Source organism: Tetrahymena thermophila, assembly GCF_000189635.1.
Source record: "Tetrahymena thermophila SB210 genomic scaffold scf_8253974, whole genome shotgun sequence".
Taxonomy (NCBI): domain Eukaryota; phylum Ciliophora; class Oligohymenophorea; order Hymenostomatida; family Tetrahymenidae; genus Tetrahymena; species Tetrahymena thermophila.
Window position 1 is genome coordinate 21050 of NW_002475993.1, and position 27340 is coordinate 48389.

The 27340-nt window shown below is 27.3% G+C and overlaps 4 protein-coding genes across 4 annotated transcripts; all 4 read right to left on the reverse strand. All coding sequences in view use genetic code 6, as the record gives it.

Moving 5' to 3' along the window:
- Positions 1 to 1398: 1398 nt before the first annotated feature.
- On the reverse strand, positions 1399 to 2752 carry TTHERM_01276390 (hypothetical protein; the record flags this gene model as incomplete). The annotated part of the gene is made up of 2 exons (XM_001029850.3): positions 1399 to 1443; positions 1508 to 2752. The coding sequence occupies 2 exons, from the start codon at positions 2750 to 2752 to the stop codon at positions 1399 to 1401; spliced, it is 1290 nt and encodes a 429-aa protein (XP_001029850.2).
- A 2014-nt stretch (positions 2753 to 4766) lies between these two features.
- TTHERM_01276400 (papain family cysteine protease) lies at positions 4767 to 5759 on the reverse strand (the record flags this gene model as incomplete). The annotated part of the gene is made up of 1 exon (XM_001029851.3): positions 4767 to 5759. One exon carries the CDS (start codon positions 5757 to 5759, stop codon positions 4767 to 4769), a length of 993 nt encoding a protein of 330 aa, XP_001029851.1.
- A 3098-nt stretch (positions 5760 to 8857) lies between these two features.
- Positions 8858 to 10684, reverse strand: TTHERM_01276410 (thymidylate kinase; the record flags this gene model as incomplete). The annotated part of the gene is made up of 2 exons (XM_001029852.3): positions 8858 to 9407; positions 9768 to 10684. 2 exons carry the CDS (start codon positions 10682 to 10684, stop codon positions 8858 to 8860), a joined length of 1467 nt encoding a protein of 488 aa, XP_001029852.1.
- Positions 10685 to 12193: 1509 nt separating this feature from the next.
- On the reverse strand, positions 12194 to 27269 carry TTHERM_01276420 (dynein heavy chain, outer arm protein; the record flags this gene model as incomplete). The annotated part of the gene is made up of 6 exons (XM_001029853.1): positions 12194 to 12814; positions 12879 to 13292; positions 13391 to 22583; positions 22660 to 25582; positions 26377 to 27001; positions 27183 to 27269. 6 exons carry the CDS (start codon positions 27267 to 27269, stop codon positions 12194 to 12196), a joined length of 13863 nt encoding a protein of 4620 aa, XP_001029853.1.
- Between the last annotated feature and the right edge of the window lie 71 nt (positions 27270 to 27340).

Consider the following 27340-nt stretch of genomic DNA (forward strand, 5'->3'; position numbering starts at 1 on the left):
GATTTTAAAAGAAGAATCAGTGGACTTAGAAAGTCCACTTTTATACAAAAAATAAATAAAATAGTTAATTTGAAAATAAAAATACAATTTAATATAAATCTATAAATAAATATATTCTCTAATATAATTTTATTAATATAATTAATGATAATTATTGTTTTTAAGTCTCTAATCTAAAACATATATTTTTATATTTACTTTATCTTTAAACAAATAAAATTTTTTACTAACTCAAATAATATTTTTTACATACTAACTATTATTAAAAATTTTTTATACACAAACAAAATTAAAATGAAATCAATTGAAAAATATTTTTAAAAATAAATTGAATAAGTAAAAATAAAATGGGAATATTTGCATTTTTTTTTTTTCCAATTATTAAAATTATAATTAAACATTTTTACCTAAATATTAAAAAATATTTTAATAAATGATAGACATATGTAAAAACTTTAGAAATTTTTTGAAGAATTATAAACAAAATTTTAATAAATTATTTAATGGAATTATTAATAAACAAAAATATTTAGTGAAAATAAAAATCTAAATTTTATAAAAATTTTTAATATTAAGAATGATCAGAAAAATAAATACTTTTCATAAATATCATTCACAAAACTATCAGTAGAGATTCGTTATTTCGATAACTTTTTATAGTTGATATTATATTACTTTATTTATTATTTTATTAACTTATTCATTCTAAAGAATCATTTCCTATCATTATTGGTTTTCTTTTTTATAAAGTTTGGATGATTAACTTTTTTATAAAGTTTTTGCAAGTCAATTTAAAGTCTAAATTTTGTTAAGTGCTCTCATTAATTTATCTCAAAAATATCGTCATTCCAGATGTCTTTATTTCGTTTATGATGTTCTTAACTTCTTCATTGGTCAAAATATCTTAGGTTAATTCTTCAATATATTATTCAAATAAAATTGAAGCTCTTTCAGCAATTGTATAAGGAAGGTAAGATTCTAATTTAGATTTAGAAAAATCTACAACTTTTGAAGCTATGTATTAACCTGCGATGGTTCCAGCAGGTCCCATAGTAACACCCATAGTCCTAGCCAAAACGTCAACACCGGTCCAAGAAACATTCTTAATTTAATTCATCAAAAAATCTCTTTTTGTTAGGGATCCTGTGACTAATTTATTAAGGTCATTAATTGCAGATAAAAAAGAAATACCAAATGTTGTAATAATATTGTCTCTTAGCATTTTACTGGTTGTTGTTACCAACTTATTGTTAGTAAAAATACTGTCTATTACTTTATTGCTGTAAGGCACTTTTTTTATCATTTCCTTCAAGATTGGATGAACAAATGTGTTCAATTATTTACGTCTAGCACTGTCATCTGATATTTTGATTATTTGTTTTCTGTTCATTTTTGCTATCATATTCTTTACAGCTGATTTGACAGATTCTTCCCATGAATTGCCTTTTTTATGATAGTTAAAAACTACTAAAACAAAGGACAAAAACTAGGAATCTTTAAAGATAACCTTTTAATGTTCTTCCTTTAAAAAATTTAAAATATATCCTGATTCCACCATTAGACTAATTTATTCTTAAGTAATCTAGGAAATTGATATCCTTTTCTAAGTATCTTTTTCACTAATATTTAATCTCTTGCTAACTTAAAGAACAACTTCTTTATATTGCTCTGGACATACTTCTATCATTAAAATGCTTTTATTTTTAATTTTATCTATAACATTTTCTATAGTATCCTGTACACATTCACAAAAAACAGAAAAGTAAGAAAAATTAACAACTTCATAGTTTAGAAATTCATCACTTGGATTTATATTAATAGGTTATCTCTTTTTTAACATATCGATAGCTAATTAAGCAATATTCTACCTCAAAAATCTTTCAAAAGGCAATTATTTAATTTCATTTAATATTATTTCAATTTCTTTTGGAAAAAGCAGATTAAAGCTAATAGATACTAAATACTATTCTAAACCTTTTGCTATAGTTTAAGCCTGCTCAATATGAACTTTGTTTTCTAGAGCTGACATTAGTAAGCTTAATGCCCTATCAACTTTAGAATCACTCTTAATTAATTATTATAAATAACTTTGCTCGCTGAGTACTCCTGATATCTGATTGTACAGTTTATTTTTTATATCAGCTTACTCCAATTAATAGTTTTAACTTTTTGATTCTTTATAAATTTCTTATGATATTTTCTTATTTTTGCTACTTTTTATTAATTTAGCTATGTATGTAGAAATTGCTACATCATTTTTTAAAGCTTTAATTGCAGCTTTTCTAGCAGATTTGTAGTCATACTAGCTATTTTAAAAGTAATACATTATAAGATAGCTAGACAGTAAAAATTAGCCTTCAAAAATAATACCTGAATCATTAAAATCTGTTTCACTTTCATCATCTTAGCCTTCATAATTTAAAAGAAATCCTGAATCAATTATAATTTTAATCTAATCAAAGCTAAAAGGTGAGCGAACTAAGTATTTTAAGACCCAATCTAAACTTGATAAATTAGCTTTTTTTAACCCTTACACAACTTAGTCATATTAGTCATCTGCAACTTCTAACAGTATTAATTACAGCTTTTTATTTTCCCATTTTTCCAAAACTTGCTTGAGAGTTTCTTCAGAAGATTTTTGATAAATAGATATCATTGCTTTTTTTCTAAACAATAAATTTTTGATTGTATCTTTATTTATCAAATAACTTTTATTTAAATTGAATTGATTTTTGTCAACTAATACAAACATAAATAAGAATATTATATTATCAAAAACTTGATAATTTTTTATTTCTTAATGATTATCAAAAAATGTTTAAAAGTCATATAATGCTTATTTATATTAATTAAGTGCGCATTATTAAAATATCAAGTGACGAAATAAACATTTCTTCCCTTTCTTGCAAAGAGTATATAAATAAAATAAAAAATACTTTAATGATAAATCATAAATACAATTTATGGTAACTTACTTTCAAAATAAAAAATTTTATTATCAAAATATTGTTTTAAAATAAGCAGTAAATATTATTATTGACCAAATCTATAATTTAGAGTAACAAGTATTTTTATCTCAAATTTATATTTATTTAAAAATAAATGATTTATTTTTTAATGGTTTAATTGATAATATATTTTAATTTTTATAAGTAGAATTATTAATAAGTTTTCTTGGTTTAACAATTTATTAAATAGTTGATAAAATTTAAAAACTAGCTTTTAGCTTTATAAAGGGTTTCATAATTGATTTCAGACATAATTTTAAGTTAATTTATTCTAAAATTTCAAAAAAATTAATTTAAATTTTTTAATTTTTGATAATAAAGATTATTTTTAAAAGATAAAATTTTAATTGACATAAAAAGTAAATTAGATACAAAAGATTTTAATTTTCAAAATATTAATTTACATTCATAGATTTATTGCTGAGTAATCAAGTTAGATTTTATACAATATGACTTTTAAGTAATTATCGTTTTAATTTACTATAATATATTCTATGGTATTATGTATTATAAATCATATTTTTCAAATTACAAAATTTTTCTTAAATAAGTAAGTATATAATATAAGTGTTTTAGATCAAGCTGTTTATATCAATTATTTGTAGGTAGGTTTTAGATTATTGTAAAGAGTTATTTAATTTTATCCATCAAAAAGTTTATTTTTTTATAATTACTATAAGTAAATATTTCATTATTATTAGTAATAGATGATAATTGATTTAAAAATATCAATTATTATTTTATTTTTTGTGTTTGTATTAAATAAGAAGTTAGTCATAAAAGCATTAATATTAATTAATAAAAATTGATTAAATGCAACTAGCAGGCTAAAATATTATTTATAAATTAAAATAATTTAGTATTTTAAATTAAAATGATTAATTATTTTAAAAATAAAAAAAATTATAAGAATATTTTATTGATTGATCATATTTTTAAATCATTTAATTGAAGATAATCGTATTATTTAATTTGCTTAAGAAACTGAAAAATGTTTCACTGAATAAAAAGTTTGCAACAATTGAAAATAGTAAAATTTTGAGTTTTACTTTTTTATTTTATTAAAATAAATTTAAAAAAAAAGAATATTTTAATTATTAATTATTTATTTTTTAATTAAAACAGATATTAACAAATTGAAAAATTTATGATTTTATTTTTTAAATACTTTTGTCTCAGATTATTTAAACACATCACTAAATAATAATTTTTTTTATTTATAAAGCTTTTGTTTTATATTTACTGAATTATTATTAATTATTTCTAATAATCTAAAATATTTTAAATGACTTTTAATGAGGAATACAAAATTTTCTTAGGTTTTTTCTAATAAAAAATAGTTAAAATTTATTTATGATAAATGTAAATTATTTTCTTACGTTTTCCTCAGGATTTTTATTTAAGTATCTTTCAAGTAAGATTTTATTTTTTAAATTATAAAATAAAATTTAAAATTTAACATGAAACCTTTAATTCACGATAAAAGAATTTTAAAGAACTATTTTTAACTTTTTTAATTATATTATGTAAAGAAAATAAATTGATTGAAAGCTAACAGATTTTTTAAAACAATAAATAATTGAGTTAGTTTATTTATATTTTGTGTTTGAAAGAGTTATTTATTTATTAACAATTTCAACAAAAAACATAAAAAATGCAAGTTTATTTGTTTGTAAATTTATTATATTTTTTAGAAATAATAATTTTTAATTTATTATGATGCAAGTATGCAAAATAAAGCTATCTATTTCAACCAAATCAAGCAAGGACGGGGTATGAGACGGCTCTGTTGATACCGCATTTACCCTTACCTCTGACGATTCTGAAGTAACCCTTTTCACCCCAAGAGGCACCCCAAGAGTTCTTGACCTTCCAGAAGTCCTTACCGTTTTCACTTCCCAAACCAACGATTAAGACACCGTGGTTAAGACCGTTAGGATTGCAGATGAGGGGGTTAGAGATACCACCAGCGTAGAATTAGAGATTGTTGGCATTGATAGCAACGGAGAGAGGACCAATGTTATCGAGGGCAACACCCATAGTGTTTTCAGTGTCAGCAACAGTCTTACCTTATTCAATATCAACAAAGGAAGCAACACCAACAACACCGAGGGATTAGTTGTATTTGCAAGAACCATCAACAGCAGTGTAGGGATAAGCTGATTCAGTTTCAAGCTTGGCAGATTCTAAGTAGGTGAAAGCATTGTCCATCAAACCACCATTGCAACCTTAATCTTCCTTGGTATCACAATCAACCAATTGTTATTCAGAGAAAGAGGTTAAGTTTTACTTTAATTGGAGGACGTATTGACCTTCAATGGAACCAGTGGTAGAGAAAGCCCAGCATGAACCGCAAGAACCTTAGTTCTTAACAGGGGTAACGGCACCCTTGGTGGTCCAATCAATAGCAGTGGGAGCAGTGAAGGGAGTAGAAGAGAGGGAAACCTTAGCTTGGGAGTTTCTAAGTTGGGGCTTGTAACCAAGGTACATGTCAGCGAATTCTTCGTGGGTTAAGTCAGCGAATTAGGTGATTCCGTGTTGAGCTTCGTCGTTCTTGTTGAAGAGTTCGATTCTTCTTAAGTTTTCCTTGAAGATAGATAATCTGGCGTTGTAGTGTTCTTCAGAGCTGTACTTCTTGTTGTAAGTTTGAGTGAACTTCTTGAAGGCAGCAGCGATGTCCTAGTCTTGCATAGTGGAGAATCTTGCGAAGACGCAAGCAGCCAATAAAGCGACAATGATTAATTTATTCATTTCTCTTTTTGAATAATTTACTTATTTATTTGATTGATTTAATTTAATTATTGAAATTGTTGTTATGATTTTACTGCATTTAACGCTAGAAAAATTTATTTAGATTTCTTCAGATGTTAGGTTTTGATGCAATCTCTTAATTCTACGTATCAATCTGAGCTATTTTAGTTTATTGATTTACTTAATTATAAAAGAAATTCTTTTGATTTTTAAAAAGATATTTGAATGCATTTAAACACAAATTTTATCCTGAATGATTGAATTAATTTACAAAAATCATGTGGAATATAGATAGAAAAGAATTAGTTTAATAATTAATGTATTTTTATAGGCATTCACAAAGTATAATGTAATTTACCATTCAAATTAGTTCATTGAAAAAATATCATTCAAATTGCCTTATTTGATGTATGCACCTTTATTTGGTCTTAATTTTAAAAGAAAAACATTAAATTATATCAAACTTAACTTACTTACTTATTTACGATGAATTTTTAATTTTAAAATTCAGAGCATAAGCAAGTAAAAATATTTAATCTAAAGCCCACCAAAAATAGTATGTTGTAATCATTAATTACATAATAGTCAAAATCAGCAAATATTAATATTTGTATTCTGCGTCTATCATTTTTCTAAATATTCAAAATAGTAGCAACTCATAAATTAATTTGTAAATTATAAAAATTGCAAATATCCTAATTATAAAAGAATTTTTTATTTTTTCTTATATGAATTTGCATATTACTGTGTCATTAAGATTTCTTTTATATTTTCGCTAATTCATTAATTGATCTATTAATTGATAGACATCCATCTAATCTTTCTTTTCTTAGATCCACCTTCTTTTTTTCTTAAAATTCTTTGTAATACAAATGTAAAACAATTAAAAATGTTCTATTTTCAGTTTTTATATTTTAGAAATTTAAAAAGATATAAATAATCTATTTAGTTATTTACCTACAAAAAACAAAGAATATTTTATTTAATGTTGAAAATTACATAAATTACTACAAAAAGTAGGATATGGTTTATTTTTTTTATGAAATATATTTATTTCTTTATAAAGATTAAGAGGAATAACTACTATTTATGACATTTCGAAATTTCTAAAGCTAAATAATTATAAATTCTATTTATTTAACAACAATTTATATACAAAAATAAAATGATAATAATAAACAAAAAATAATAACAATAAACAAATATATTTTAAAAGATTATTACTTGAGTATTATATAAGTCTTATATTGGTGATTTACATTCAATTTTCTTTGTAAAAGAATTAATTTCATTTTATCCTAACAGAATTATTCTTCCTTTTATACAAGTTGAATTCTTTTATATCCTTTTTCTGAGAAACAAGTATTTCAAGACAAAAGAAAAAATTTTTCGATTAAGAATACTTGTATTATGGCTACTTTAACAGATATAATAAATATGAAAGTTCTATGTTAATTAAAATATAAATTGTTTTGTAATTCGCATTTTATATATTTTTATCTATTTTTTATAATTTATTATATAGTTGTTAAGTAAATTGAGAAATATATATGCCAGTCCATATTACCTTCATATATTTATTTTTTTTACCTTTTAAAAAAGAGTAATGTAATAAAAAAGTATTGGCTAACATTTAGTAAAATGAGAAAAAATTCTTTTTATTATAAATTTAAGTAAAAAATGATAAATATACTTTAGTAGATGAATTTTCAAGAATATTTTTGAAGTAAAACATTTTAAAATACATTTAATTGAATTTAATATCTTTTAATTTGCATCTTTCGACATTTTTAATGGATAAATTTTATTAAAATATAAAAAATACAAACGATATCTAAAATATTTTTTAAATGATACAATATGTGAATATCCTTAACATTTCTTTAAAAAAATAATTCTTAATATGATAAATAAGTTAGCTGGCTATCTTATTTATTAATAAAAATACATTTTTTTATTAAAAAATGTTAAAATATCTAAAAATATCTTATTTAAATAATCCTTTAATTTAATATTAATATTAATAAAGGAGTTATAAAATTGCAAATAAAAAGGTTGATAGTTAATTAATTTCTTTTATGTCATTTGCATTTATTTCTCTTCACTATGAGTTGTTATTATTTATGTAAATTCAAGCCTTCAAATCATTGTATTTTTTAATTTTTTATTCATTATATATACAGTAGAATATAGTTTAGGTCTTAAATTTTTACTTCCCAAAAACTGGAAAAAATTTACAATTAACTCTAAAAAAATATTGAAAAATTTACAACTTATGGATTTATGACTTAACCTATATTCTACGGTATTATTTAGTATAATTTTAATTTTTCCTTTATCTGAAAGAATAAAAATAATAAATACTATGAAAAAAATAATCTAATAAATATATTGAATAAATTTAAGCTTCTGAAATTTTATATAAGAAACAAATAAAATTATAAAATAGGTTTTGCTAAATATCAAATTAAATACCTAAATTTAAAAATTGTATTAATAATAAAAGTATTTGGATTAATACATTTATTTTTAAAATATATAAAAATTAATACTTTATTATTGATAATTATAATATGAAAAACATTTATTTATACTATTAATTTTTTCAAATTTTATTTTTATTTTTGTAGAATTTTTTGTAATACTTTATATTTAGATTATTTTGTAATTAAATAAAGCTTTTTTATAATTAAAAGAAAAATGTTAAAACAATTTTTTTTTTTTAATTAAAATAAATAAAATTTGAAGATATAATTTAATTAGATAAATAATTTCTAAAAGTAGGTAGAATTATTGGAGTTGTAAAATTATATTTTCAAAATAATTTGATATATTTTGAATTCGTATTAAATTTATATCAATAATTATAATTTTTTAATTCTTTTAATTCTTAGAAATTTTTTTAGTTTTTTTAATTACATGTGAATATTTCAATTTATAAAGATATTCTATTCTATGTTTTATATAAATAAAATTAAAAAAAAAATATACAAATTTATTTATTATATTTTTTAATATTTATTGTTTAAGTTACAAATTGAAAAGTGAATAAACATAAATTAAAATTAAAACAATAATATATTGATTTAATTATCAAATCAAGCAAAGTTCTTTTTAAGAAGGGAAGCATCTCCCTTGGAGAAGTACCAATCTTTTTTAGAAATAGTGGATCTTTTATAACCTAAATCATCAGTAATTTCTTTAACTACTTCAAGGAAAGGAGGAATTTCAACGTTTTGATTTTTATTTTTTAATATGACCTTTAAGATATTGAAACCTTCTTTGACATTTAAGTAAGTGTCTAAGATAAAAACATTGCCTTGATATAAAAAGACATCTCTGTAAGTAATAAGGTTATTTCTCTTTGTATCTGACTTGCTAAGCATAAATGTATATTCTCTATAGCTCAACAATTTCTTGAACTAAATTTCACTACTTTGTGTATCTTTTGAGATCTTATCAACCTTACTAGCACTTAAGATATAAGCATAATTTTAATTTTAACCTCTTCTTCTAAGTTTTCTAAAACTTTTTTTGTTTCCTTGTTCTTCTCCACTCTCAAGGAAAACATCTTCAATAAAGAATCTTTGACATTTCAAATCCTTAGGAATATTAGGGCTAATGTTTTCATTGGGCTTTAATAAGAACCTATTTTTTTAAAAGATAATGTTAGCATTTGATAAAATATTTACTAAATAATTATATTTAGCTTTTTTTTGAAAATGTTAAACAAATCTTTTATAAAATTCAGTTTATTTTTGAAATAATAATTTATTTAACAAATGTGACTATTATCCCAAAAAATCTAATTTTTTAAAGCAGTTTCTGGAAATTAACAACTTTAAATTTAAAATAAAAACGATTAACATAAATGAAGATCTTTTTTAATTTTATTTAAAGTAAAAGAAATGCTAAATGACTTTGCAATCATTAATATATTCATTTTATCTCTGCTTTTTATTTTGTTTAACTAATTTAGTTTAAGTATTTAAAATTAATTGTAATTACTTTCTAGTGTATTTTGTTGTAGAAGATTCAATACCAACACATTGCTTTACTGCATTTAGCATCTTTGTTAGCTTTTCTTCGAAACTCTTAACATTATTGTCAACAATAACATGATTTGGGTGACCTAACCAAGCATCTTGAGTTTTCTTATCCATAATAGCAGCTTCTTCAGCAGTTTCAAAACGAGCTGAGTTTTATTGGTTGTAGAATTTTTCTGCACCTAAAGCAGCAGTAACAAGGTGAATAACTAAATCGTATCTATCATCTCTCATAAGAACTTCATTTAAATTGTTGATGTTAAGTAACTCAGCCCATTCCTTGGGTTCAACATAAGCTTGCCCATCCATTAAACCTCTATCACATAACACAATAGCTTTCTTCCTACTCAATTTAGCTATCTGAGTCATTGTGTTTTCAAGACGAATCTAAAGCTTAAGAAGATTAGTTTAAAATTGAATGGCTTAAACCATATTATAGTTCTACATATCAAGCATACCACCACCATTTGCAATAGTTGTAGCAGCTTCTGGAACAACAAAAACTAAGTACCCTAATTCTTTCATTTTTTCTTACACATAAACTAAACCTGATGTCTTACCACCGCATGGTCCTCCTGTGACACAAACTTTGAAAACTTCAGCCTCTTCTTCATCGGGTGATTTTCTTTCACTGATGATAGGAATATTTTAAGAATTTTAAGCTAATTTTGCTATCTCATCAAATTCTGTATCCTTTGATTACTTTTAAGTCTTTTGACTAAGCTTCTAAGTTAATTAGGCAAGCTCTTCATTATCTTACTTACTATTTAAGTATTATTACAAAAACTTGTATCCAATATACCCTTAAGCACACAAAAGAGGTATCAAAATGCTATTTTAAAGACTTAATTTATCTAAAGAAGATGAAACTTATCCCATAATTGTCTGTAACTATATAAACACAGTAAATATGTTGAAGTGCGCTATATTTGCTTTTGCTTTTAAAAAAGTGTTATAATTATTAATTTTAGTCAATAAATAATTACTAAAATTATTTGAATTATTTATTTAACTTAAAATGACAATCAAAGATTAACAAATCTCCAATTTATTTTAATTCACATTTAATCATACATTTTAAAATGAATATTTTCATTATGCTTAACTTTAACTAATTTATTCCTAAGATACCACTCAAAATGAATGGATGAATGAAAGACTGAATGCACTGTTTTCTTTTAATGACATATCTTATTTTTATCATAAGCTAGATTTTATTTTATTTATTTACTTAACTTTTTAAAGTAATAGTATAGTAAAATTTATCTATGGTGGGGGTAATTAAGAAAAAGATTGCTTACTTAAGCAGTGGAGGGGGTTTACCTTTTTATATAAATCTAATAAAAAACTAAATGTGCTTACTTAATTTCTTTTTTCTTTCAATTTTAAAATTTCACTTTTTGCTAGTAATATATTTAGATTTTTCAAAGCGGAGACATAGGTTAAAAATATAATATTTATTCTTTTAGAAAATATAAATATCAGAAATATTTTGAATGAATTTAGTAAAGAGCTAATAAATTTTCTATGATTTATTATTATAGGCTTTAATTTTAATATATTTGGCTATATTATTAAAATTAACAAAATTTGATTTATATTTTAAGCAGTATTTTGATAGAATAAAGTAATAAAAAGTAAAATAAAGCTTATCCCTTAGTATTTTTTTTAATAAATAAATTGATAAACTTTCTGTGTATATATAATAAAAAATTTTAATTTTCTTCTATTTAATTATAAAAGTAAAACTTAAATAAGAATTACATTTTTTTGTAATTTTTATTAATAATTAAATTCATAAAAAGATATTTATGTTTATTTTTTTATTATTTATTTATTTTTTAAATTTGAATGGAGAAAAACTAAAAATTTTATTGAATTATTTTATTATTCTTACTGATTCTGTAAAATAAAACTTTTATTTATTTAATTAATTATTTATCTATTTTATTTTTTTTACTGAGTAAAAGTAGTTAATAATGCTTTTTAATATTTCTAATTAAAATCTCTTGATTTATTTGATTTGTTTTGTTCTAATAAAATTTCTTAAATTTTGAAAAATGCTTGTCTAAGAATAAGATTTAATTTATTAACTATCTTAATTATAATCAATTAATTAAATTAAGCAAACTTTTTTTTAATTATTATAAGAGATGATTTATATTAATACTATATATATTTAAAATATAAAGACTTTAAAGTGAAATAAAAAGATAGTTATTTATTTATTTTATTGTGTAGGCAGGTAGACTTAAAAATTTTTTTCAATTTGAATTTATTAATTGATTTATTGATTTAGATTTTAGTGTTTAAAATCTAAAAATGAATAGATTATTTATTTATTGATTTTATATTTGAATTGAAAGAGTCGACAGAAATAAGACTTGCTCACTCAGTTGAACAAAGAAGAGCAACACCTCTTAATTTCCAATGGGAAGGATTGTTTGAACCTTCACAAGGTAAACCGACTCTGAAAATGAGATATTTATCTGTTCTCTTGGGATACTTATATACTGGACAGAGATATGTATTTGACATTCTATCTTGTTCGTTGGTTTTCTTCTTATTTATAGCACTAACGTGAAGAATAGGAAGATCTGCGAAAATCTTTTTAGGATCACTGTCATCAAGACCATTCTTACTCCATTTACAACCTTCGAGATAGAGACCTTTAATGTAGACACCTTCAGCTGGAGGCTATTCAATATCTTTTTCTTTTTCTCTCTCTTTTACTGTAGTTGAATAGACGACATCATCAAGTGACCAAGCTTCACCACCTTTACCATCACCTTTCTTGTGGTTTCTTGTTACTTCTTACTTCATACCTGTAAGGAAACCTTGAGGATTGAAGAAACCTGTCAACCAGAACAATATAGGTCTCTATCCACTACGCAACCAATCATTGAGTTATTTATTTCTATCAGACAAAGATGTACTCCATGAACCAAGGTTAGGAAGAAGCCATGAAATTTCAGCACCAGAAGGATCATATAACCATGAGTTAGGTACCTAATTTAATTTAAATTTAAACATTTTAACAAAAAAGTTTTACAATCAATTTTATATTATTTACCTTTGCATCATAAATGGCATTAATAGCTTCAAGAATTTCAGGTGTCATAATAATTTAACCATCAATAGCTAGAATAGTGTCTTGAAGAGTCTTTCTAACTAAACCAATAACTCTTTGCATACGGGTAACTTCTTGATACAAGAAAATATTGAGAGGAACTGTCATACCTCTTTCAGTACTTGTCTTTGGATTAGGTCCACCAAGTTTAGAAACAAGTTCTCTTACTTCAACATCATTATAATCAGGAGGAAGGTTCTTAAGCATATCTTTGGCTTTGTCTTAGACAATTTCTTCTCTTGTCTTACCTCCACCAACTGAAGAATCCTTGGGACGAGTTTCCATAACAGTGTTAATCATTTCCTTACTTTCTTTGAGACGGAAAGTTAAATCAGCATTAGAGTGAAGACCAAAAACCTATTGATAAATGAATTAATATTATTATATTGTTTATTTATTTATTTTGTTTTTTTGTAATTAAATTTAATAAAAAGTTAAAAAAAAAAAATTATTACTTCAGGATTATCAACTGTAGGAACCTTAGCAATATATTCTTAATACTTAATAAGTTCTGCAGATGGGTTTTGAGGAATTCTGTATTTGAACTTCTAACCTGAACCATCAACCATAATATCGTAGAAGAAGTAATCATTACCGAAAATACCATCCTTGAGATAAGTTTCACCATAAGTAATAAACAATTCACGATCAAGATCATCAGTAATTCTACCACCATATTGTACTTCACAAATCATATAACGAACGACATTCATTGAGATAGGAAGATTATGAGAGTTAGGTTGAGGAGTTGACATCAAGTTAGTGAGATACTTTTCAATATATAAGAGAGATGCTTCTAGATCTGAGTAGTTATATTCATAAGGTACACACCAACCGAGAGGACCGAATTTCTTTCTTTCAATGACAATTGAGTGAAGGAAACAAATAGTAAAGATAAGAGAACGCCAGTTAGAGTGATCAACCTTATCTATGAATTCCTGAGTAATGATGGTAGTAAATGTTTTGTAAAGACCAGCCTTAAGACCTTTGGGAGGTTCATTAGTAACCTTGAGAGTTTTTTAAAGAAGACCAAGAGGGAATTTAGGATGCTACTCACAAGTAATCCAAAGACGGAAATCTTCATGAATTTAGTTAATAGGTGAGACTAAAGTTTCAATTTCTTCCATAAACTTGAGACCAAGATGACAGTTCTAGAGAATAACCCAACCACCTTCAACGAAGCCTTTCATGATAACTTAACGAGCAACTCTTTCTTATCCTTCACCCATAGAAACTTTTTCACAAGGGAATTTCTTCTTTTTCTTAGCTAACTCATCAATTGATGAAGTGGGATCAGCACCAGCAGAAAGTAAGAAAAGAACAGGATCCATATTAGAAGATTCTTACCAGATACCTTCAATAGGATAAGAAATAGGATCAGTGAATTCCTTACCAAGTACATTAGAAATAAAGTTTTATGTTGCAATTAAAGTACGATCATTTCTTAATGAACGAACGAGACAAAGTGAAATGAATGAACCAATTTCCTTTTCTTGGTTAATGCTTTCTGCAAAGTCTGGAATGGGGAAATTTTCAGGATCGTTCTTATCTATCCAATTACGCCATTAGTTTTCAGAGCGAGAAATAAGATCAGGAAGTTCTTTGAAGAATGGAAGTGTTTATCCTGAGAAAGTGTGCTTGGAGAGAGCCAATATGTTAAGCCATTAATTATCTTCAAGGTATGATATTTGTTTCTAACGTTCAGACTTAATATCAAGGGCATCACCAGACTTGAGGAAGAGAGAGACATCACCACTTGAAATAGTACCAGCAGTTGTAAGAATCTTGAAAGCCATCATAAGAATAAAAGTAATTTTATCCTTTTCGAAAAGACCACGATTAACATATCTGTAGACGTGGAATGTCAAGAAAGAAATAATATTTTTAACTCTGTTGGAAGGGAGTTGAGCTTTTTCAGAAAGATCTATTGATTCAATGAAAAGCTTTAAGAATTATTCAAGAGATGAATTGTACATCCAATTTACCAAAGAAACTTCAATCATTGTGAAGTAAATAGCAGAACCTCTAATAGCAACAGGACGATATTGTTCTCTCTTTTCATTAATTTCTTTTGTTTTAATTTCAGCATCTATAAGTTTAGCTGCAACTTCCTTAGCTTGAGTCTTGGTATTATTAAGCACATCCATGAGCTCAGTATCATCAAGAAGATTACCTTGAGAATTAATAAGACGTTCTAGCAAGTTCTTATCTAAACGTTGAAGATCTTTTTGGTTTTGGTTTACGTCAGCTAGTAACTAGTTAAGAGAATCTTCAAGAGCCTTTTATTCTTTAGAAATAACTTTACCAAGAAGTTATTATTCTAAACCAGATTGAGTGACTGTAAAGTCAATAATGGTGGTTTTTGCTGAAAGTTCAGGTGAGAATGAAGGATTTGCAAGACGACAAGTCATGAATAGCTTGAATTCCTTAGAAAGTTCCATTTCTGTACCTGCAACATTAACGAATTAAGTTTTACCTTTAACAATAATTTATCTTTCAAGTACAGGGTCCATCATAGGATCAACTTCGTTTTCGATATTTTCAACAATAAGAGTTAAACCACTTTCCATACAGTACTTCAAGAACATATCCTTAAATTTGGGATGAGAAAGAGTAGTGATACAACGTTCAGGGATAATTGAAGCAGACAACTTGTTACGAATCCAATTTTGTCCTTGACCTTGAGGATCAATGAAGAGAGGATAACGAGCAGAGTTTGTAACCATGATACCATTTTGGATAGATAAATCATCCTTAGGAAGACCTTGAAGATTCCATTCACCAATAGTAGCATCATCAATTAAGAAAGAAGTTAATTCAAGGCCAGGTGTGACTGGAACACCACGCTTCTTCATATCAACAACAAATCTTTATTGGGCAAGCTTGTTACGATATTCAGCATTGAAAGGACCACAATAACTAATAAAGGCAGTTGAGAGAGAAACGTTACCAACTAATTTACGCTTTTGATCAGAAATATCTTAAGCACCTTTGCCCCAACGATCTTTTTCACCTGAAAGAGAAGTAATCAAAGTACGAGCAGTATTGATTTTCTTCTTGGTCTTTGCAGCTTTCATTTCAAGTTCATTCTTTTCTTCCATTTATTTAGTGTAGACATCTTTAAGATTTTTAATATAGGCTTGAATTTGTGCTAGATCTTCACGAGCCTTCTCAAGTTCTTTGAGTGCAATAGCTTGTCTACCTTCTGCAATAGCCACCTAAATACGCTTAGGTTTAACAATCTTAGATTTTTAGTGATATTCATAAATAGCGAAAGCCCATTTCAAGATACCAGCAGCAGCCTTAGATGCCTTGGTTGCAAAAGTATCATTAAACCAATCTTCAGATTGATTAAGATAAGGTTCAAGAAGTTCAATAGTTTCTTCATTAATTGAGTCTTTTTCGAATTCTTTTAATTTTTTCATAAAGTTCATATCACCAAGAGTTTAAATACCAGATTCATCATAAGATTCTTTCAAGAAAAGAACAGCCTTTCCTTCCTTTTTGTTGAAAACACGCTCTTCGATTTGAATGGGAATTAAACGAGCCTTGAAAAAGACAAGTACAGCATCCATGATGTATTTAATAATATCAAGAGGTTTCTTGTTAGCCTTCAATTCAACAATATCCTTTGATTCAATAGAGTCGACGGCTTCTTAAGCACGACGCAAAGCAGGAAGGGCAGCTTCAAGTTCACGTTCAGCTTCTTCTTTTTCTTTAGAGATTTATTCAGCTTGAATTTCACATTACTTGTTAGTAGCTGCAACTTCTTCTCCCTTTTAGTTAGCTTTCTTACTTTCCTTATCAAGATTGGCAAGGAGTTAATTGGTTTTCTCAGTAGCTTCATTAAGTTAAATTTCTTCTTCTTTAAGGGAAATTTCCATCTAGTTGATAGTTATAGTAGCTTCTTAAATTTTATTAAGACCAATCTTAAATGATTCTTCTTACTAATCAAGTTCATCATACTTTTCAATGTAAAGAGTTTTGTATGAATTTAAGTAAGACAAGAAGGACTTAGGTGTAACGTAGACTTAACGTCTCATCTTTTGGTAATATTCATCACAAATTTCATTAACCATCAAATGGACATTACCCATGTGCTTCATAAGTTCTTACTTGGTTTCTTCTTTAGTGTCTAACTTGTCAAAGTTCTTGATAAATGTTTCAGCGACACTTACTAGAGCCTCTTCTGGCCAAGGAAGGAACCAATCAATAGTACATTCGTTGAAAAGGGCAGGGAATTTACGAGCTCTTTCACGGAATTTCTGACCAACAGGAGAGAAACAAAGCATAATATGGAAGTTATCACGAACACGATCAACGAAATAAGTCCAAAGTTCAGATTAAGGAGGATCAATGTTACCCAAATTCTTTTCTTTGCAATAAGCTTGACTGATATCACCGAGCCATACCTCACGTTCATCCTTTGCTAATAAGTTTGGAATTTCACCGGTAGATAAGACCATATTAATATATTCTAAGAATTCTTCTTTCTTTACTTCTGAATCAGTCATAAGGAAGGTAACTTACTTACCCAAGTGACCTGCATCATCAAAACCTTTCTTGATATCTTCTTTAAGATCTTTATCAGAATAAGTTTTTGTTACAATAATTTGCTATATTAAATTTTTTCCAATAAAACCAGCAAGACGGGTTAAACTCTATTTACCAGAACCACCAACACCAACTAGTAAACCACTAGAACGAGGTTAACGAATAATACGAGAAATACGTAACAAATGTTTAAGTGCATCATCGAAAAGCACAAGTGGCATTTTCTTTGAAGGGTTACGATCGTTATAGAAGCTAAGTAAGAAATTGCAACGCTTTCTTAATTCAGTAAGACTGTCTATAGCTTCATAAATTTTAGGAGCTTCTTCTTCAATAATACCATCTTCATTGATAACATCAGGACGGAGGAAATCACAGAATAAGAAAGTTTTTTCAGAAGAATACTTTTCAAGAATTTCATTTTCGATTTATGAGAAGGATTCTAAAGATACTTCTTAAATGTATCCCATAACAGTGTCTTTATCTTTATTGTTGACTAACTTATCAGCCAAGACACGTTCAGCTTCATGACGCCATAATCCAACAAGGAAGAGTTCAGGTTTAATCTTCATTGATTTAGGGGCATCATTAATAGTATCCTTCTTACATGTCAAAATACCCTTAAAGATACGAGACAATTCTCTCATGTTAAATACGTAGTGGAATTTAGCAGGAGTAGGAAGCATTGTGCTCTTTACTTTATTCCAGAGAGCAATGGTAGCACTTGTTAAGGATTCAATAACTTTGTATGTAGAATCTGAGAAATATTTTTGCTTGAACATGTGCTTAATAATAGGACCATAAATACCTTCGATAGAAAGAGGTAAAATCATATTAAAAATAAAGAATTAACGTTTGAGACGATTGGGAATATCGTTACGACCACCACCAGGATGATTCATGGCACCAATATATTGCAAGTTCTTCATTTTACGTTAGTTACCTCTTTGAGTTTTATCTAACATATAGAAACCACCAGTTTCTATAAGTTGACGGACAAGTTCTAAAGTAATTTAATCACCCCATTTATTTACGAAGGGCATACTCATATCATCAATGAAAATAGTCATCATTTTGTTTCCAGGAGGAGCAAATTCTTTACCAACCTTGAAATCACATTCAGCTTCAATGGTTGATTAGAACATAAATGGACTGGTTGCAGATGAGAAGTTAGTACGCTTGAAAAGCATCTTTTGAGGATCAAACTTGTTGCAATAAAGAAGAACTGAAGAAGTCTTAGCAGTACCAGAACCACCAATTAAGAGAGCTGAATTAGAGCAAGTATGACTCTTAGGTTAGGTTAAAATGAAATTTAATAACATTTCAGCACGGAAAGAATCAAGAGTGGGCAACAAAAGTTGAGAGAATTACAAAGATTGGGGTGGAACCCATTCTTCAGGACTACAAATCTTCCAGTCAAGGTAATCCTAAGAAACATAATAGTCAAAAACTGTTTCATTTTCCTTACCTTTTTATGGGATTGGAGCATTCTTAGCAAGAAGCAATTCATGGAAACGAACTCTATCTTAAGCTTCATAAATACCACCAATAGCCCATGCCATTGAGTATACAATAAACTTTTCGTATTCTTATTCAGAAAGAGTACGTTATGTTTGAACGAAATATTATAAGCAACCTGTTAGTAAGTTAAGAATGTTAATAACTGAAATAACTGGAGAAGTATCCATCATAGGCTCTTTGCATTCCTTGCTTTGTAATTCAATAAATCTCATATTGATTAAATATTTACGCAAAATGTTTCCAAGCTTATCAGATTCTTCAGCTCTACCACTTGCTTTTCTGTTACGAATCCAACCTTCAATAACAGCTTCATAGCCTAAATCTGTAGGTGAAACGTAAACTTAACCACAACGAGATACAGTAGCAGGAGAAGCATTGTTTAAGTTTTCTACTTCGAAAACGACTTTACAATTTTCAGTCATAGCAATTCTTTCACCATTGGCTAATGTGAGAATTTTGTTATCATCAAGTACTGTATTTAAATTTTCAATCCAAATAGCATCGACTGGACCATCACAGGTAATCCAAGTTGTATGCTTTAATGCACGATTATTAGACTTAGCCCAAATTGTAGAGAAAACACCAGGAATCCAATCATCAGAAATTTCTGATTTGACACCATACATCTATTCTGCAGTGATGGCCTTAGGATTCATTATAACAATTTTATGAGGACTACCTAACTTAGTCAATACTTCAGTCAATATTTTCATAATAGTTGATTTACCAGAACCAGTAGGTCCGACAAGCATAAAACCGTGACGCACCAAGCAGGTTTCATAAAGTTGAATAATCTTTAATTAGAAAGAAGGTGTGTTAATCAAGTAACTTTCAGCATTTATTTCTTCAGGGATCTTCTTTTCAACATCAGGATAAAGTTTCTTAGGTACTTCCTTTAATTTAGGGAAAATATCAGCTAATAAACCATTAAATAGAGGAATATCATCAGCAACTAACTTTGAAAGATTCATATCTCTTAATGATCTCATCAGTAACATTTCTTCATCTGACTTAATTTCTTAACGCTTGGTGTTACCAGCTGTTCTAAGTACTGAAAGGATATTACGTAAACCAAAATCGTAGTGACGCTACTTGGAAAGCTATTCTTCACACAATCTGTAAAGGACATTGAATTTCTTTGCCAACAAGTCAATCTAAAGATAACCTACTGAAGCAAGCTTGACCTTAATAATAATTTCTCTATCGGGAACCATCATAGATACACCTCTGAAGAGAACTTTCAAATTTTCAGGCAATTCTTAACGACCAGCATAACCTGGATTCATTGTAATGAAGTAAGAGACAGTTGGAATGAGTTCAATTTCAATTTCTTCTTCAGGGAACATGAATTTCTTCATGTGTTACTTTCTGGCAGTTGTAATTGATTCAACTTGCATTGCTACGACAGATAAGACTTCCAAATCAATACGATTGAATTCATCGAAACAACCCCAAAGACCACTCTAAACCAAACCTTTGAAAATTTTAGCCATATCACGATATCTGTGTTAATCTGAACAATTAGTGACAACGACAAAGACACCCAAAGTTCTACCAAGATCCTTGACAGTTTCAGTTTTACCAGTACCGGCAGGACCAGCAGGAGCACCACCATAGTACATAGACATAGCTTGAGCCAATGTAATGTAACATCTATCAGTAAGAGGAGTAATACATAAACGCTCTTTAGCACCCAAGAATTCGTATGAGTAAGGAGAATCCCAATCAGTGATAGAAATAATACATTCATCAATATCAGTTTTCCAAGCAATTCTTGTTTGCTTTTGCCATTCAAAATCATTGACATCTTTACATTTCAAGTCCATAGAAATATCTTTTTAATGGACTTAAATTGTGACCAAAGTTTCAACTTTAGTTCTTTCGACAGCACCATTAAGATCTTCAAGACACATACTTGACAAAATATTCATGTGCTCTTTGATTTCATTTCTCTTAATATCCATAGCATTACGTTCGTTACGGGAAAGTCTTTCTAAACCTTCATTAACTTTTGATGTCCAAAGTATTTAAAGACCAAGAAGAGCGATTTAAGAGGCTTAAGAGCTAACGAACTCTTTCAAACCAACTTAGAAAACTTGTTATGCAGCAGCACTTGCAATATCCTTCAAAGTCTGCTACATATTTTATTCAAGCTTCTTTAGCCAGTCTTCGATATTTCCTTCACACTTAACATAGTAACCAGTAAGAGAAATATTTTCTTCATTACGGCCAATAACTTATTGGATTTAAGTAATTTGCTTAAGAGCAGGATTTTTCTTGTCTTTGGCACTTTCAAAGGTAACTTTTGTGATAGCATCAAAAAGCTTTTCAAAATCTTCTTAGATAGAAGTAGGTTCAGAACCTTGTGAAAGAATCTTTAATAAAGTAGGGTTAGAAACAAAGTAGAATCTAGGGAATTTCTTTCTTTTACCTTCTAAATAAGCTTCTAACATTTTTTAACAGTCTTCTAACTTTCTATTAAGATCCGGCAAGAAATCCTTGAGCATGTCATTTTGACAACAAGGTATAACTTTCTTTGTTTCAACAGCTTTTTCCATAATTTTCATCCAATTTTTATCAATACCTTGGAATTACTTTGCTTGTAAAGGCATTTAACGGGCAATATCACCACCAGTAAAAACTGGTTCAAGTGAAGTCCACAACTTTTGTACTTTAACCCACATATCAAGAGTATCATTAACGTCAGAGAAGGTACGGATCAAATTTTCAACTTCTGCTTTGAAGGGAGTAACATGTCTTTAGGAGTTGAAAGTAGATAATTAAAGTTAATCTTCTTCAAGTCTTTCAAGAATGGTACCAACAATGAGACCATTAAGCATACAAGGAACATCTCTCTTACCCCAAATACCAAACTAGAATTACATATCATTCCAGTAAAGATTAATTTCATCTAAACCAGTACGGATCTTTAATTATTTATCAGCAGATTCAGTGATATCTTCGATATCTTCTCTGAAATCAAGTAATTTGGCTCCCATAATTTCTTCAATGTAGAATTGATCAGGGTTTTCATAGTTAAGCTTTGTGTTAGTAATTTCTTTAATTTTTTCCCAGTGACGAGGCATGATAGATGGTTTCTTCAAACTTATAATCAAAGGTAATTATTCTCTTAGAGAATCGATATAGTTTTTAAGATCACGATAAGCTTACCATTCTTTTAAGTCTTTTGGTAATCTACTGCACTATTCACCATATTTACCTGCATCTTCTTCCATCTTTGCCAAATCATCTTTACTAACATCTTACCAAGATTTTTCTTTGAATTATTAGATATTCTTAATTACTGAGTCATATAAATTATATAGTTTGTTTAAGTTCTTGATTTCAGCATCAGTCTTTTCTAATTCGGGATATTTTTGATTTTGTAAACCGAATAAGTTTTCACCTCTAGCATTGATTTTGTACATTTAGTACTTAACATCATATTCATCTTCAAATCTTCTGAGTCTTTCCATGGCTTCTGCAGGACTGATACCTTCAACCATAGGACCATTCTTTTCATAATCTCTTCTAAAGATGCTTACTTAGTTTGTGAAGTCTTTAATTGATTGCTTACTAATTTTAAAATAAATAAATTTCAGCATTAATAAATAAAACTTATTTAAAATTGAATAATGAAATAAAGATTTACAGTTCCTTCAGATAAATTGCTTGCTTGTGTTGATATTCTTTACCTTTAATTTCAGCTTATTAGATAAGAATATCCCAATTTCTACGTAAAAGAGAACGAGCATCCATTTCATCCTTATCAGTAATACCTCCTGGTAAATAGTTATCAAGGAGGGAATACATTTCTTAGACAGGATTAAACTTCATGTCAATTTCTGCTTGTTCTTTACGAATTTATTCTAAGGTCTCCATTACATAACCAAGGGAGTCAATATCCTTGACAGGCTTAGATAATTTGGTAGAAAGCATTTTAGTTTATTCAGTAAGACTATCTAAGAGTTAACGAGCACGCTTGTGTAAATCTTAGGAGTACTAAAGCTTCCATTCTTTGGCCCAAGTAGATAATGAAGTACAAATATTATGAGTCATCAATTCCATAGCTCCGATTTTGTAAGTGGGCACAATTTTTTCAATTTCTTCTTCTATTTAAGAGAATTTTTTTAATTAGTCTTCATAATTTTGAAGTGTAGGTCCATTCTTAGAGAATTTCTTGATAGATTCTTGGATGGATTCCTTGCATAACCATTCAAATTTAGTAAATCCGCTTAAGAATTCATTGACTTTGTTTTTAGTTCCCTAAATAGAACCAGTCAAAAGTAAAATGACTTTAACAATTTCTTTGTCGCAAGCAATCATATCGTAAAATGTTGCCTTATCAGTAGAATCCTTATTCTATTAGTCCCAATTATATAAGTGCTTTGAGCATCTAAGGACAGCAGTAGCAGCACGGTTAATAGATTTTTAAATTTCTTGCAAAGAAGGGTTAAGGGTTACTTTATCTCCATTTAATTAAACTTCTACCTAGAAGAAAGGTTTTAAGTTTTACAAAGTGTTAGCACCAGGAATCTTCTTACCGCAAACACGATACTTCATTGCATTTAAGGAATTTTAAGTTGAATTAAGTAAAGCTTGATAGAAATACCAGAAATAATATCTCTTAATACGTTTGGTTTCTTCAGGGAGAACAGGATCAACATGAGGGTCTAAAGGATAGAGCATAATAGTTTATAATAAATCATCAACTGCTCTTTCAACTTCAACGTTCTTAGAAGTTAAGAAATCGGTCTTTGAATTAATATATTCTTCTTGAAGTTGGACGAAAGAATCCAATGAAAGAGGTTTAGTATCTTGAGGAAGGTGGACAAGAACAACCTTAGAAACAGTCTTTAAATTATTTTCAATACGATTTTCGATAATATCATTAACGTTAATGATTAGTTATTCTAGCTTCTTCAAACCTTAGTGAACATAGTACAAATAGCTTTCTATGTTCATAGAAGTCCAAGTTAAAGTAACCATACCAGGACGAAGCTTAAGATCTAAGTCTTCAATATGAGGAAGAAGCAAATTCTTACAAATAGGTTTAATTTTGGAGTTAATGCGCTCATATTCTTTAAGAGCATAAAGAAGTTCGTTATAGTAAGTCTTAAATTTATCTTCTTGCAAAAGAATAATACGAGCACTTTCAGGAATTTCAATGCCTTGTCTATCTAAGCACTTAGCTTCACGGATTAATTGCATAATTTCTAAGTCAAAATTAACATAAAGCTTCTTGTTTTCGTCGTGACGAACAATAAGAGTAGCTTGAAGAGCAGCCTTAGATTGTTCAATCTTATTGACCCAGTCTTGATAGAACCACATTTCATAAATAGTTAACTACTTACCAAGAGTGTTGTAGGAACCATAATAACGACGGATTTCAGTTGAGTTGATAACATTTTCAGGGAAAATATTGATAGGTCCAGTAATCTTTTAGAATAAATGACGAGCCCAAATAATTTTACCAGCTTCAGGTGGCATATTTCTAACAAGAGGGGGATTGGATTTTTAATCTTGGAAGACACGTTAAATAGTATCTAACTCAGTAGCATAATTGTGCAAAATAGCATTGTAACGAGAAGTTAAATTGTGCTTGAGAGAATCTCTTTTGATTGTAGATTGGAACTTATGGAGCAATTTTAGAGAATATTCAATGTTTCTGAAACGGTTGAAATTGTTATCAATGAAGTTTTATAATTCACCGTCTAAGTGAGAAATTTCAACATTAAATTCAACCCAATCTCTATCGAATTTATTGTTAGCAGTATCTAATAAATTGTGGCCTTTCTTTTTAAAGTCATCAATAATTTTTTTGAACTTGTTGGTCAAGACATCCATACCTTCTAAATTGTGTTTAGCAAGGGCATTAAATTGTTGGATGTTAGAGAAGATTTCAATCAATTTTTATAATCTTCTTACAAAAGTATCAAATTTTCCGAAAATTTAAGCATCAGAAAAATCAAAAGTCTTACCCTTAGGCATATCAGCAACTTTTTCTTTGGTATCATTGTAGCATTTTTTATATTCACAATAAAGTTTAATGCAGGATCCTAAAACTTCAATGAGTTCAGCTGGATCTTATTCCCAAATCATTTTGTATAGGGAAGGATTATCACCATTATCTTTTTTGTTAAGAATGCGATCTTTGCAATTCTTTATCATTTAGTTAGTGATCTTGATAAATAGTCCTGTCATTTTATCAGTAGTATTGTAGAATCTAGCTATAGTGTGTATCATCTTGATTGCATTCATAAGGGCAGGCAAGGTATCAATAATTTGCTGAGGAGTACCATTATAGAGAGGCTCAATAAACTTTTCAAGAGTAGTTAAATATTTAACATTATCTTTGGCTTCGTTAAGTTTATCAGTAAGCAATAGATCCAAACGATTATATTCCATCATTAGTTTAGAGAGTGATTCATCACCACGTGGTCTTTGATTATCATGATTTTTATGACGTTAGAGGCTTGCTTTAACAATTTAGAAGTCTTTGCTCTTTAATTATTCAGACCAATTTGTGATCTTTTGCATTCTACTTCTCCAATAAATTAATTCAGTAGCAGGGCCTTTTTTAATATGAAATATTTAAAAATTAAATTGCAAAATAATAAAATAATAAAATATTTTGATATAAAATATAGGATGTTTTTTTCTTTCTTTAAAAAACAAAACTATTTAAAAATTGAAGCAATTAAAAGTTAAAATAGCAAACAAAATAAATAAAAAATTTTTTAAAATTTAAAGTAGTTTTGAAATTAATTTTTGAAATTTGTAGTTTAAAAATAAATGCTTATTAGTTAATTAAGTAATAAACAAATATATGGATTTATTTTGACAAATAGATATTTTAAAAATATATCTATCTATCTATTTATTTATTAATATTGGTTGATTAATATTTTGTTTGTATGAAGAAGATTGTTGTATAAACATACCTCTTTTTTAATTTGATTTTAATTAACTTGATGATGAAGGACGAGTATAGAAAAAAGAATAAGAAAAAGGAAAAATAAAACTTATATCAAAAACCTTGATTAATTAATAAATTAAATTAGTTATCGCTTATTTATTGATAAATTTCTTTGATATTGTCAGTTTTAAAAATGAAAATATTCAATCTTTATATAAAATTTAAAATTAAATTGTGTTTTGTTTAAAATATTTTCAAAATCTATTTTAGATTTTCAATTAAATTATTTTGTTTATAATCACTTTTCAAGTAAAGCAAAAATACTTAGCCATATTTTTCTCTAAAAATATCTTAATTTTAAATTATTCAGTTGATTTTTCTATTATGATATTTAATTAGAGTGGTAGTTATTAAGTAAAAATATATTGTAAAACTTAAATTATTATTTACCTGCATCTTTTTCATCTTTGCGAACTTCTGAGTCATCATTGAGCTAGCTGCTTATGAGGTTGATCCACTCATTAAACTTCATTTCATAATGTTGCATTTTTTCAGATTCACTTAATCCTGAGATAGCTTCATAATCTAATTTGAAGTGCTCAGTACCAGGACTCATTAAATTAATAGCTTCTCTAACTTCACTGGAGAATTTATTAGAGTGTTGTTAGAATTCTAAAACTTGTTCTTCTTCAGCTACTCCCCAAAATTAGATTTTTTCAGTAATAATATGATCAATTTAGCGAGAGTAAACACTTTCCATTAAAGCATTTAACATAGGAACTGTATTAGGAGTGATTTCACCAAAAATGATATCATTGTCATTACCATCCTATTATGATGCTTTCTTTTTATCATCAGCGGGATTTGTGATACGCAAGAACCAAACTGCTTTATCTTGAATCTTTTCAAGGTCTCCGGTAGTGAAAAACAAGACTGGATCTTGAGCACCTGTATCTTTAATATCATCGTTTTAAGCTTATTCTTATACTTGGTAGTAAGCGAAGATCTTATTTAAACCTTCTCCGCTTAAGAATTACTCAAGCAAATTTTTATTCTTCTCATATTAAAATGATTCCTAATTTATTTTGAAAAAGTAACATTTTATTTTAGTAAACTTATATTTTCAAATTTAAATGTTTCTAATTTTTCCTCTCTTTTAAGTATTTGAATTAAATGAGATAGATGAATAAATTTTAAAAAAAGTGTAGTGGGTTATTTAAAAAGGGCTTTAATTTATCATAAACAAATATATTTACTTCGACAATCATATCCTTAAGTTGAAGACTATCACAAATGGTAGTCTTCATCCATGCTATTCTCTTTGAGTACTTTGAGGACAGCATTTTCCTATATCTATTCTATTATTTATTTAAGTATAATAAAAAAGCCTATACCTTTTTTATTATTTATTTTT